We start from the raw sequence: 13,409 nt of genomic DNA, 5'->3' as shown, positions 1-13,409 counted from the left end.
AAAAAAATCTTGTGAAATGCTCTCTTTAAGTCCTTAAAGTTAACCAGAACTGTTATTAACAATCCAGCCAAATTTTAATGATGAAAGAAACACCAAGTAAATAAAGTTATCAAAGTCTTGGAAAAATAGGCAAGATTTTATTCTCTGAAACGCTGGGGGCGTGTACACTCGCGGGAGAGCCGCCTTCTCTTTTTAACTTTTAAATACAGCTACAACCTGAATGGATGCTCGCGATTGTGTTAGGGGCGGGGCCATGCTCGGTGGCTGCATCATTGAGTTTTGATTTTAACTTAAGAATGAAGGAAAAACTGATCTAACTCCACAATTTAGTACTACACAGTGCAGTCTTGTTCAATGTGTTTCAGCAATACATTTTTAACATTTATAATGTGTTTTCAAACAGTTCTCTAATTTTGCTTTAAGCTAAATCATTGAATAGAGAAGTAAAAAAAACAGATGCAAGATTTTAAATGCTTACACCCTTACCTTTGTTTATCAACTGCAAAACCTGATCTAAATGATTTTTGTAAAATAAATTGTTAATCATCTCAATTAGTGCCAATGCCATTCATCATGCCTGTCAAAAAATGTCACAGATTAGGATGTAAAAAGGTTTTGCAAAAATTATGCATTATTATTTTAATTGCCTGTAATTACTTAATGAAACACCCACAGACAGACACTATGACACGATGGACACTATGTGAAATTTTTTTTTTTTTTTATATTTGCACAGCGGTAACACAGATTTTAGAAATTTTGAGCAAAACACAGCTAATTGAAAATGAATGATTGTATGTGACAGTGGGTGGAGGGGTGTGTGCACCTGATTGCTTTCACCTTGAATAAAGGTTAATGTAATATGAATCAGTGCCAAAAATGGTAAAAACAGGGCAATCACTTGAAATGTCCAATGCAACAATTACAAAAGATGGGTAGAGTTTTAAATATGCATTGCTCTTTTTACTGTAGTCTGGGCTCATTAAAGCAAGTGAGTGGTGTATGCGTACAATTTGAAAGGTCAGTTGATTTGTATCCCTTTCTATGATCTGCACTTCCTGCCATTGCACCAGGGATCTACCATGAATCACAGGTTATTTCATCAACCACCCAATTAAAAGCACCAAAGGCCGTCTGTATCTGATATGTGCACGATTCAAATTTAAAAGAAAAACAAATAAGAAAACTTCAATCTCACATTGTTCCAATTCACGGCATGCCCAGAGGCAAAGCAGTCGAGGACGTGCACCATAAATAAGTTAAAGATTCATTTTCCATTTATGCTACATGTAGTGACGCCACGGTGGCTGTGAATTGGGAGTTGTTACTGACCTCAACGTCTTTCATGTGGAGTACACAGGCTGACAGGTGAGCTCTCTTTAATCTTTATCTTTGACAGCACAAAACCTTTGGAGTTGGAATTGACGTAAAATGATGAGAAATATTTCAGGTCACATTAAACAGATGTTCATTTTAAATTGAACAAGCAAGTTGTACTTCTTCAGGCAATGGACCAGATTTGTGTAGATGTGAAACGTCCAGATCAAAGTAAAGATCAGTGCACAGACCAAGATAAGACAGATACAGATAATGCAGAAGAAAAGCTTATCAGCCCTCACAAACAGCCCTGGAAACCATGGAAACACAGTCGATCACGTATAAGAGGTGAGGTTGAATAATTTCAGTGGAATAAACTCAAAGTATTTTCATTCCTAACAACAATAAGTGATTGATCAATTTTGACTTTGTGCAGACTGTGTGTTGTGTATGAAGAAGGCTATGGTCTCTTTGGCTAGTATGGAGTGGTATTGTTACGCCCTTTTAGGGATGCTTACTGCTCTAATAAGCTTCTTCATGGATTTGACTGTGGCCAAAGTGATAAATGGTGAGCTGCTCCTCGATGCCTTTTTAAAAATACAGTACAAAATTTACATAATGAGGAAATGGTGAATTATATACATATATGCAGCTGGAATAGTTAATGGTTTAAGCACTGTAGCTTGTTGGCAGCTGTGTGGCAAGGTCTTTTATAAAACAGACTTAACTTTACACTCACTAGCATTTATGTACACACTGGTGATCCAAAGCCTGTGCCCTTGTCTCTTATTAGCTCACCAATGGCTGTACGGTTGTCTTAAGGGTCAGCACCTTCTGCAGTTCCTCTGCTGGACGCTGTACCCTGCCTGTCTCTGCGCTCTATCCACCGGCTTCTCCCACAGCATCTGCCCATCCTCAGCAGGTCAACACTTCCTGGAGTATCTTTAAAAATGTTGAATGCTAAAATCAATTTAGAGTAAATGATATTGGTAAGCATATTAATCATGTGGGAAGTTGTGGTTCTGCCCATGTCATGATTTAATTACATTACATTAATGCATTTGGCAGATGCTTTTATCCAAATTGACTCACAGTCATGGTATACCTTCTCAGTATGTGTGTGTTCCTTGGGAATCGAACCCAAAACCTTTTGTGCTGCTAATACAATGCTCTACCGGTTGAGCTTCTGAAACACCACTATTCACATTCATCTTTTCTGTTCCCTCTTTAAACGAAAAGGGACATGAAAAAATAACCATGGTTTTACTATAGTAACTATGGTGTAACTTAATGTAAAATTACGGAAAAAACAGTATTTTTGTATCACAGAAAATTTCTGACATTTATTGTGACCGTTATTTTATGGTATTTTTCCGGCACCCCAGTTGCCGTAATTTTACAGTTTTTTACAGATTTTTTAACAGTGTTAATGTAAAATTACAGATTTTTTTTATCTTTTGTTTCACAAAAACTTATGTAATTTATTGTGACTGTTATTATGTGGTATTTTTCCAGCACCCCAGCTGCCAGAATTTTACAGTTTCTTACAGATTATTTTACAGTGTTAATGTAAAATTACAGGAAAAAAAACAGTATTTTTGTATCACGTAAAATTTCTGTCATTTATTGTGACCGTTATTTTATGGTATTTTTCCAGCACCCCAGCTGCCAGAATTTTACAGTTTCTTACGGATTATTTTACAGTGTTAATGTAAAATAACAGAAAAATCTGTATTTTTGTATCACGAAAATTTCTGTCATTTATTGTGTCCGTTATTTTTTGGTATTTTTCTGGCACCCCACACTGTAAAAAAATTCCGTAGAAATTGCAGCTGGGTTGACGGTAATTTACCGTAGATTTACATTTATGTTATTTACTGGCAAGAGTTTGTTCAAAGTTAAATGAACATTAAACATTTACAAGTCTTTGTCTTTACAGAGTAAAACTAAAAAAAAACAGTATCAAGCAAAACATTCTGGAAAACAAAATCTGAAGCAAAAACAGAAAAAGGTTGATGATGATTTCTGGTTCCCAGAATGCTTTGCATGAGGCTGTTATTGTATAGTTTTATTCTGTAAAGATAAAGACTTGTTAATATTTAAAATTTATTTTACTTTGAACAAACTCTTGCTAGTAAATAACATAAACGTAAATCTACGGTAAATTTAGCTGCAATAACATTGTAATTTCTACGGATTTTTTTACAGTGCAGCTACCGGATTTTTACAGTGTTAATGTAAAATTACAAAAAAAACTGTATTTTTGTATCACAGAAAATTTCTGTAATATAATGTGACTGTTATTTTATGGTATTTTTCCGGCACCCCAGATGCCGTAATTTTACAGTTTTTTACAGATTTTTTACAGTGTTAATGTAAAATTACAGACTTTTTTATTTTTGTTTCACAAAAATTTCTGTAATTTATTGTGACTGTTATGTGGTATTTTCCAGCACCCCAGATGCCAGAATTTTACAGTTTTTTACAGATTTTTTACAGTGTTAATGTAAAATTATAGAAAAATCTGTATTTTTGTATCACAAAAAATTTCTGTAATTTATTGTGACCGTTATTTTACGGTATTTTTAGCTTTAATTTTACCTTTTTTTACTGATTATTTTACAGTGATGTAAAATCATGGTTTTACATGTGGTAATCAAAAACACATGTTAATTATAATTAAACCATGGTTACTACAATAATTAACAATGGTTTTGCTACAGTAACTATAGTTTAACCATGATTTATTTAGTAAAATATTACAAATGGTAATAAAAACAATAAAACATGGCTACTAGTTTAACCATGTTTACTCTACTACAAATTAAACATAGTTTTGCTATAGTAACCAAATGTAACCATGGTTTATGTAGTAAAATTATGGTTTTACAAATGTTAATAAAAACAATAAAACCTATTTACTACACTTCTACTATAATAAAACCATGGTTAATTTTAGGAAGAATGTTCCTCAAAATGAGAGATATGAGAGTGGGTAGTTGACAATATAGATTTAAAATAGTCTTGTTTATGTAAATTACTTACATATACTTAATCCAGATTATTATTTGTAATAAAAATAACTATTGTTTTACTGCAAATAAAAAATATGGTTACTAAACCAGGATTATTAAAACTAACCACAGTTTGCTATAGTAACCAAATTTAAACATGGTTTTTGAAGTAAAATCATCATTAAACAAATGGTAAAAATGGTCACTACACTGTAAGGGGTCAACTTAAATGACAAATTTAAACTGCATCACAAATCTGAAAGAGAACACAAACCTGGCTTTTGTAAGAAGGTCAGATTTTTACATTCTAATTTATTCATTCATGATCTGTCCCACAGGTTCTGGTGTTCCTGAGGCGAGAGCTATTCTCTTAGGAATGGACATGCCAGATTACCTGTCTCTTTCCAATTTGTTCGCTAAAGTGGTTGGCATGACCTGTACACTAGCTTCGGGCAGCACAGTGTTTCTCGGCAAAGTGGTAAGGACCCGTTTAATATGCAAATTTGGGATTTGTATGTGGTGTATAAGCTGAATGGGTAAATGGACATTGTGAGTATTTTGACCTTTTGCAATAAAACTTGTCACCTCAATAGGGTCCCTTTGTCCATTTATCCACCATGGTGGGTGCGTTCATGAATCGTCTGCATGTTTCCTGTCGTGGTGGAAAGCAGGTAGCAGACATGTACTGTGAAATAACCAATGTTTCACAGCATTGTAATTTTTTTATTATGAAAAGCAGATCGAAATTGTACGTTACTTATGCTGGTGACTCATGTCAGTCTCTTCATCCGAGTCTCGCAGAGAACATCAAAGGGAGAAATGCTGGTTGTGGCAGCAGCAGTGGGTGTAGCGAGCTGTTTTGGAGCTCCAATCAGTGGCAAGTTGACGTAACCACCTTGGTATCCTTTAAGAAAAGAAGAAAAATTATAATGCATTTCATCAGACTATCAAACAGCTTGACTCATTTTTATATTTTTTTCTCACAGGGGTTTTGTTTAGTATAGAGGTAATGGGGTCTCATTATTCGGTCAGCAATTACTGTCCATGCTTCTTTGCAGCAGGTTGTGGAGCAATAACCTTTAGACTGCTTTCAGTCTTCAGTAGAGATCAAGGTGAGAGTGTTTACATTACCTATAGCGCCCCCTGATGGTGGCTGATTTGATGTAGAAACAGAATGTAATTTGTAAAAAAAATTCAACTATGTTCAAATGATGTTGGTGCTACAAAAGCGTTATCTGCTGTTAATAATATTTAGCATGACTGTATAATTGCATTTTTTAATTTGCAAGGTATTATTTGCTTTTCTAACCCAAAAGAACAGTTTCCAACCCACCACTTGAGAAACTCCAATGGCCGTATTTTGTGACCCAATGAGTTGATGAATTATTGAATTTAGATATGATTGAACTTAGGAGAAAGTAGGAGGCAGAAAATGTAAGGATGTAAAAGAGACAGTAAAAAATATGTCTTGCCTACAGAAACCATCCAGGCCCTGTTTAAAACCAGCTATTCTGCAGAGTTGCCTTACCAGCCATTTGAAATTTTTCTTTTTGCTTTGCTTGGGTAAGTTATCAAGTATTTTTTAGCAATATTATGTGACTGCTCATCAACCCCTTCTGTCTCTGACATACATAAACCCATCTGCATTTTATTGTCTTTTTGTTGTCCCTGATAAACAATGTTGGCTAAGCATTATTTCATATAAATAATAATGGGTTTGTATTGTGATATTATTATCAAATATCATTGAGGAGCTCAGATGTACCCCTGCCAAATGCAAAAATTATATAATATTATTATTTGAATGCTCTCAGCATGTATAATATGTTTATCAAATACATTTGCTTCAAATCCGCTTAATCCCAGCCTCAGGCCATTCAAAATTACTGCTTTATTGGCAGAATCCGATCAACTTCATGTCGATTTTTTAACCTTGTTTTTGAATGGATCACATTTAAACTTGTGTCCCTTGTGGGTACTTGAACCTGAATGTGACAGTGACATGGATCACAGCACCCTCTAATGTGTGGTTCAGTTTCTCCATTTTTGTACTTTTATCATTGGCAATCTTTAGTGATTTTGCAACTGTTTACAATGTCTTGTTGGATTATTTTATAAAGTGGACGTTAGCTTGCATGCACTTAGAGGGTTTTGCAGCGAAAGACAGTCAAATTAGTTAAAGGGACACGCCACTTTTTTTTAAATATGCTCATTTTCCAGCCCCACTGGAGTTAAACATTTGATTCTTATGTATTTAGTATCCATTTAGCCGATCTCCGGGTCTGGCACTAGCACTTTTAGCATAGCTTAGCATAATCCATTGAATCTGATTAGACCATTAGCATTAGGGCTGTAATGATATATCACATGTCCCATTAAAAAGACCTTTCTGCATCGAAAGGCTGCGATTTTGTGTTTCATGCGCAGCTTGTGCGTGTAGTACTATGGCGTTTTGGTCAGTAGGAAGTCCTTATCAATCTAAAATCACTATGAGTCGGAGTCGTTTATAACATGCATTTAAAAAAGTAACCCTTGATAAACAAAACATTCAAAATACTATCATGAAAATACCTGAAACAATTTGAAGAACGGCGATATAAATATTCCTGTAGACATTTCCTGGAATAGGGTTTGTAATGCTACTTCTTCTGTGGCACAAATGGAGTTTCTGCACAAGAGCGCCCCCTGGCTTTTGGATGTGGCGGCATTTAGCGTAATTCATTCAAATTCATTCATTGAGAAAATGCGCATTTGCACGATAAATTGTTACAGCCTTAATTAGATCGCTTCAAAAATAACCAAAGAGTTTCAATATTTTTCCTATTTAAAACTTGACTCTTCTGTAGTTACATCGTGCACTAAGACCGAAGGAAAATTTAAATTTGCGATTTTCTAGGCCGACATGGCTAGGAACTATACTCTCATTCTGGCGTAATAATCAAGACCTTTGCTGCCATAACATGACTGCAGGAGACGAAATAATAATAGGTAGTGCCCGAAAATAGTCCCCTGCTATTGAAAGATACTAAGAGGCAGCCGAGCCCTTGAGTTCCTATCCATATAATCGCAACTTTTAATTTTCTGTCATTCTTTGTACACAATGTTACTACAGAAGAGTCAAGTTTAAAAATAAAAAACTATTTGGTTATTTTGGAGCACGATGCTAATGGTCTAATCAGATTCAATGGATTTGCTATGCTAAAAGTGCTAGCACCAGACCCGGAGATCAGCTGAATGGATTCCAAAACTGTAAAAATCGAATGTTTAACTCTAGGGGAGCTGGAAAATGAGCATTTTTTTTTTTTAAGTGGAGTGTCCCTTAAAATATCAATTTTGTAAAAAAGTGACATTTGTGAATATAATCCATTTCAATTACTGACTAATAACCTTTATTGAGTGTGAAGTTAGTGAACCTAAACATAAGTGCCTGATTAAAAATGCTAATTTACAAGAAAATATGTCAGAAACACATAGAGGGTTTTGCATCTGAACTCTTCAAAGGTTTTGTGTATGTGTCTTACATGTGCATGCTTCTCTGCTTCTCAGGCTGATCTGCGGTTTTATCTGCTGTATTTATTTATATTGTCATCGCTGGGCTCTGCGGTTTGTCAAGACAAACAAACTCATCAGCAAATTCCTTGCAACAGAGTGAGCATCAAAAAACTTTATTGGCACACAGTATTTGATAAAGAACATTGAAGAGGTTAACTAAGATGCACGTTATGATTAAATGCCTAATAATATTTGTAGTGACCTAACTATGATGCCTCATGTTTGAAATATTCATCTAGAAAGGCTCTTTATTCAGCCATCGTGGCATTTCTTCTTGCCTGCTTTACATTTTATCACTCAGCAGGACATTTCATAGCAGCTGAGGTGAGGATCTATTTCAGAAATATTGGCTGTAAAATCGAAACAGTTTTCATTCTGTTGTCTTTACCTTAAATGTAACTTTGTTTCCTAATAGCTCACAATGAAGCAGCTGCTCTCTTCCCTGTTAGATGCCACTTCATGGCACACCATTTCCCAAAATGCAACAGGGCTGCCTGAGCCTCAAAACACATTTTGGAAAGCATGGAACCCACCCGACGGGAATTACTTCAAAACACTGGGATTTTTTATTCTTACAAAGGTAAAAAATGAATTCAATTAAATAGTATTCTGTTAAAATAAGCAAAGATTTTAAAATCCTCATATTGTGACTCTCTGTAAGATTGGGCTGTTGGTTGTGGCGTGTACCTTGCCTTTACCTGCTGGCTACTTCATGCCCGTGTTTATTTATGGTAGGTACAATTATGGTTATTATAATGTCCAATTCGATAGCATACCCCATCCCTCACTGCCCATGCTTACACAATGGCAAAGCCAAAATATTTATCTCCTAATGTATTCATATTGCCATTGCCGTATTTTATTTAACCAAACCTTTTTACTTTATTAAGTGAACCAACCGATGTCTTACACCCTTATTAAAAAGCCATTTTCTGTGGTTTAGGTGCAGCTGTGGGCCGTTTTGTGGGTGAAGGCTCTGCCTACATTTTCTCAGCAAAGCTTTTGATAAACCCTGGGGGCTACGCTTTGGCTGGTAAACAAACCTATTAACCTGTCGCCCTACTGCATGGAGATTATCAATACTGCAGACTGACTCAGACGATAAGGCCTCTATAAATGTATTGATGTGTGTAGGAGCAGCTGCTTTCTCTGGAGCTGTAACACAGACTCTCTCTCCCGCCTTACTGGCTATTGAGATGACCGGCCAGTGCACTCACGCCGTCCCTGCCCTGGTTGCCACGTTGGTGTCCAACGCAGTGGCTCGAGCAAAGCATCGTCCATCCTTTTACGATGGCATATCTCTTATTAAAAAGCTCCCACATTTGCCATCCCTCATTCGTGCTTGTCCAAAGTGAGTAACAAATCAAGATCTGTACAAAAATTTGGGGGAGACATAAAGGCAGGCTCGACGGTATATTGGTTTTATCATAAATACTTTCCCACAGGTTGGCTTCAGTTCAGATCAAGCAGTTTGTGATCCCAGCAGGAGAGGTGCTGGAGAGAGATGAGGGACTGACAGGCGTGCAGAAAATCCTAAACGATAATACTGAGGAAGAAATCCCTGTTGTGAACTCTCACGGTTAGTCTGATGAATGATCTTCAGGGTTTAAAGGAAAACACCACAATTTTTTATATTTTACTATGTTCTTACCTCAACTTAGAATAATTAATACATACCTATCTTATTTCAATGCGTGTACTTAATCTTTGTACAGCGAGTCGTGAATGTGTTAGCATTTAGCCTAGCCCCATTCATTCCTTAAGATCCAAACAGGGATGAATTTAGAAGCCACCAAACACTTCCATGTTTTCCCTATTTAAAGACTGGTACATTAGTAGTTACACGAGTAAGTATGGTGGCAGAAAATAAAACTTGATGATTTTTTAAGTGGATAAAAAATGAGAAATATATTTTATGGCGGAAGAGCGCTAGTCTGCTGCACTTCAATCTCAGGCACGGATATATTGACGCGAGGGGGGAGTAGTCAGGGGTGATTTTACCACGCACCGAGGTCGAAGATTAAGTGCACGCATTGTTAAAAGATAGGTATGTATTAATTCATCTAAAGCACTATTCGGACGGGATTAGGTTTCCAAACAACGTTTGAGTTTCAACGTGTCCCCCAGGACGCCTGTGATTTTATGTACCGATTCGGACGGGATTAAAATGATGCAGGCTATTCCAGAGATGGGAGTGTCTGTTTCATGCATTTGGGCGTTACAGAAGAGCACGTGCTCTGGATACGCGTGTTTGTAATGTTTAATATTTTTGCTTTAAATGTAAAATTATGACAGAACATGTAATTTATTAATTTAATTTGAACAAATCAAAATAAAATAAACAAATCCTACTAAAGTAACGTTAGCTTACGTGTTTTATATAACTGTCTGCTTATAATAAACTCAAAGAAATGAAGAAATAATGATTAATAACAATTTATTATCTTTATTAATTAACATTACCATTCCGGAGTTGAACAACTTTGAACGGAGTTTCTTATAACGTTAATGATATTACAGTGGCCAGTCTTAACAGTGTTTAATATTCAGCTCGTCTTGATTTAATTATTGTATTTTGCCGAATGCGAAAAAACATCCATATCTGAATGAATGGGACTCAGGAAATACAATAAACGGGCATTAGTAAGACCTTACAGCAGATCACGTTGGCCAAAACACGAAATGAACCGCGTTTTCAAAAGATATTGCGGGCAAACACAGACATTTGCATCCGGACGGGATTAAATTTCTCAGAGGACCTCTGAGTTCGGCGAAAAACAGTAGGTAAATTGCTCTGGAATTCTTACGGAGGTCGTAAGAGAAAAACACAAACATGGCCGATTCGGACGGGATTAAAAACACAGAGGACCTCTGAGAAGCACGATTTTCTCAGAGGTCCCCCTGTAAAACTAATCCCGTCCGAATAGGGCTTAAGTTGAGGTAAGAACATAGTAAAATATTGAAAAACGGTGGTGTTTTCCTTTAACCAAAAGGATTTTTTTGATTTTGAGTAGCCCACTGGCCAACAGACAAAAATAAATAAAATGTTATTATAATGTACATAAAGAATTTTAACAGCACAAATTTACATTAGTATTATTAGCAATTATTTTTCAAGTGAAAACTTAAAGTCTTATCTGAATTTGAACTGTATAAATCTTATATATTTTTTGCATTTGTTTGTACTAGCAATTTTAAGCACTCTTTAGCAATTTTTAAGTGAAGTCTGGACATGTTTTAAGGCAAGTGCTGTTACGTCACCCAGCCTGAATTTCACTTATACTGGCCCATAAGTATTGTCGAGCCCCCATCTTTCACATCATCAGGGCACCAATTTCACCTCTTGACTTTAGTTACTCTGTAGCTCATCTCAGCGCTTGACGAAGCAGATTGAGAACTATTGAAGAGGCCAGAGGTCAAGTTATTCAGTAATTGTGACTTGAGAAATAGCCTAGGTGGGACTCTTTAGAAAAATGATTCAATACATTACAATGAAAGTGCTATTGAGTGCAATTGGACTAATACTCGGAGGCTTGAGTTTGCAATCTAGTTTCTCTCCTCTCATCTGCCAGACTCCCTCACTCTCCTGGGCACAGTCAACAAATCACAGCTGCGAGACTTTCTGCAAGAGAATAAAAATGAGGTAATTGAACCTATTATTTGCTGAGTCATAACATGAATTGTGCAAAGTTACACTGGTAATGAAAGAATAATGAACGGATTTGAATTAAGAGGCCGGCTTCTCAGCATCACTGAATCATTTGTCTTGCAGGGGTTATATAAACAGATAGAAGAAGCTTGTACCATTAAACCAGTTAGACTACATCTGACTCCAGAAACCACAGTGAAGCAGGTGAAGTGTGGAGATAAACTACATTAACATATAGATTTTCTTTATACGGCGTGTATGTTTTTTTACATTGCATGTTTGTGTTTATTTTTCAGGCTCATTGTATCATGAGTGTCACGGGCGAGCAGAGTTTGTTTGTCACTGAGATCGGGCGGCTGTATGGTGTCCTCACAAGGAAAGAGGTGATAAGAGACATGCACAAACAAAATACTGAAAAATATACACTGGTTACACCCACTATATTAATGCAGCAAAATGTTTGTTTAAAACCCAACATTCTTCTTTCAGATGAAGAAAATAATCGAAGAAATGGCAAAGGAGGTCTAATGCATGCACACTGTCAGAAAAAGGTACAAAATGCGTCACTGGGATGACACTGTTTAACAATGATTGTACCATTTAGATACAGCCTATGTACCTTTGGGGTACAAATAAGTATTTTTGAAATACTAATATGCACCTATTAGGCACAAAGTGTCCATCCTGAATGGGTACTGCCCCAGTGACAGATTTTGTATTTTTCTTTCTGAGAGTGCAGGACAAGCATATGTCAACTGAAAACGGGCATTCATTTATACTTTTCACTGTAAATCTCATTACTTTGATAATCATCTTTATTGTTTCATCTAGTGGTGATTTATTTGGATTATTATATGGAGATCAAGCAATAATTATTCATTGTAAATGAGGAGGCGATCTTATGATATTAGGATTTTGTAAGGGTACAAAAAGGCTGAAAGTCCTCCAGGTTAAATGCCTTTGTAATTCAATGTTCTACCAAAGTCCTAAATGGCAACAAACACAACACTTTCCTAAACACTGTGCACTGCCAATTGTTTTATTTTTATTTATCTAGTCCTTGTGTTGAGTGGCAGCTTATTAACTTTAAGGGTAAACTGATCTTACATTAACATTTTTAAAAATATATGTTTTATTTTTGCATTGTTACAAAACATGTCTAAGAAGTAAAATGATAGCTATCACAATATCTGATGCATTTTAATAAAACATCTAGTATAGTTTGTATAGCTGTTACCTAAGCGTGGTTATAATAGCTTCCACCAGCTTTATGTTTTAATGGACTTTTGTGAAAACAATCCTCTTTCACTATTTATTTTCTCACAAGATGTGTAGTTAAACAAATATTCAGCATAATTTTTGTTTATTTATTCAGTTTGGGAGCATGTGGCTTAAAGCGATTCTTCAGCTAAATAATAAAGTTACCCCATGATTTACTCATCCTTAAAGGAAAACACCACCGTTTTTCAATATTTTACTATGTTCTTACCTCAACAACAAATTAATTCATACCTATCTGTTTTCAATTCATGCACTTTTAATCTTTGTACAGCGCATTGTGAATGTGATAGCATTTAGCCTAGCCCTATTCATTCCTATGGCTCCAAACAGGGATGCATTTAGAAGCCACCAAACACTTCCATGTTTTCTATTTAAAGACTGTTACATGAGTAGTTACACAAGTAAGTATGGTTGGCACAAAATAAAACTTTTGTTTGGAGCCATAGGAATGAATAGGGCTAGGCTAAATGCTAACACATTCACAATGCGCTGTACAAAGATCAAAAGTGCATGCATTGAAAACTGATAGGTATGTGTTAATTCATCTAAGTTGAACATAGTAAAATATTGAAAAACGGTGGTGTTTTCCTTTAAGC

General features: G+C 35.8%; 1 protein-coding gene across 1 annotated transcript; it reads left to right on the top strand.

The window, feature by feature from the left end:
- Positions 1-1,508: 1,508 nt before the first annotated feature.
- Positions 1,509-12,697, top strand: clcnk (chloride channel K). The gene is made up of 19 exons (XM_065286674.1): positions 1,509-1,665; positions 1,754-1,885; positions 2,111-2,239; positions 4,670-4,809; positions 4,925-5,018; positions 5,125-5,208; positions 5,318-5,443; positions 5,810-5,894; positions 7,878-7,979; positions 8,123-8,207; positions 8,299-8,463; positions 8,545-8,614; positions 8,827-8,916; positions 9,018-9,234; positions 9,329-9,462; positions 11,456-11,526; positions 11,656-11,736; positions 11,829-11,915; positions 12,022-12,697. The coding sequence occupies exons 1-19, from the start codon at positions 1,509-1,511 to the stop codon at positions 12,058-12,060; spliced, it is 2,088 nt and encodes a 695-aa protein (XP_065142746.1). The 3' UTR covers positions 12,061-12,697.
- The last annotated feature ends 712 nt before the right edge of the window (positions 12,698-13,409 follow it).

The sequence above is a fragment of the Paramisgurnus dabryanus genome, chromosome 21, assembly GCF_030506205.2.
Source record: "Paramisgurnus dabryanus chromosome 21, PD_genome_1.1, whole genome shotgun sequence".
Lineage (NCBI taxonomy): Eukaryota > Metazoa > Chordata > Actinopteri > Cypriniformes > Cobitidae > Paramisgurnus > Paramisgurnus dabryanus.
The sequence above is the reverse complement of the archived record's forward strand: the minus strand, read 5'-3'. Positions and strand labels throughout refer to the sequence as shown.

Excerpts from the sequence above, each read along its gene's own strand:
- clcnk (XM_065286674.1), top strand. The coding sequence starts at position 1,509 with ATGGACCAGATTTGTGTAGATGTGAAACGTCCAGATCAAAGTAAAGAT. Across the intron at positions 5,895-7,877 it reads TTTCTTTTTGCTTTGCTTGG|GCTGATCTGCGGTTTTATCT; the intron begins GTAAGTTATCAA and ends TCTGCTTCTCAG. Across the intron at positions 8,917-9,017 it reads TGGGGGCTACGCTTTGGCTG|GAGCAGCTGCTTTCTCTGGA; the intron begins GTAAACAAACCT and ends TGATGTGTGTAG.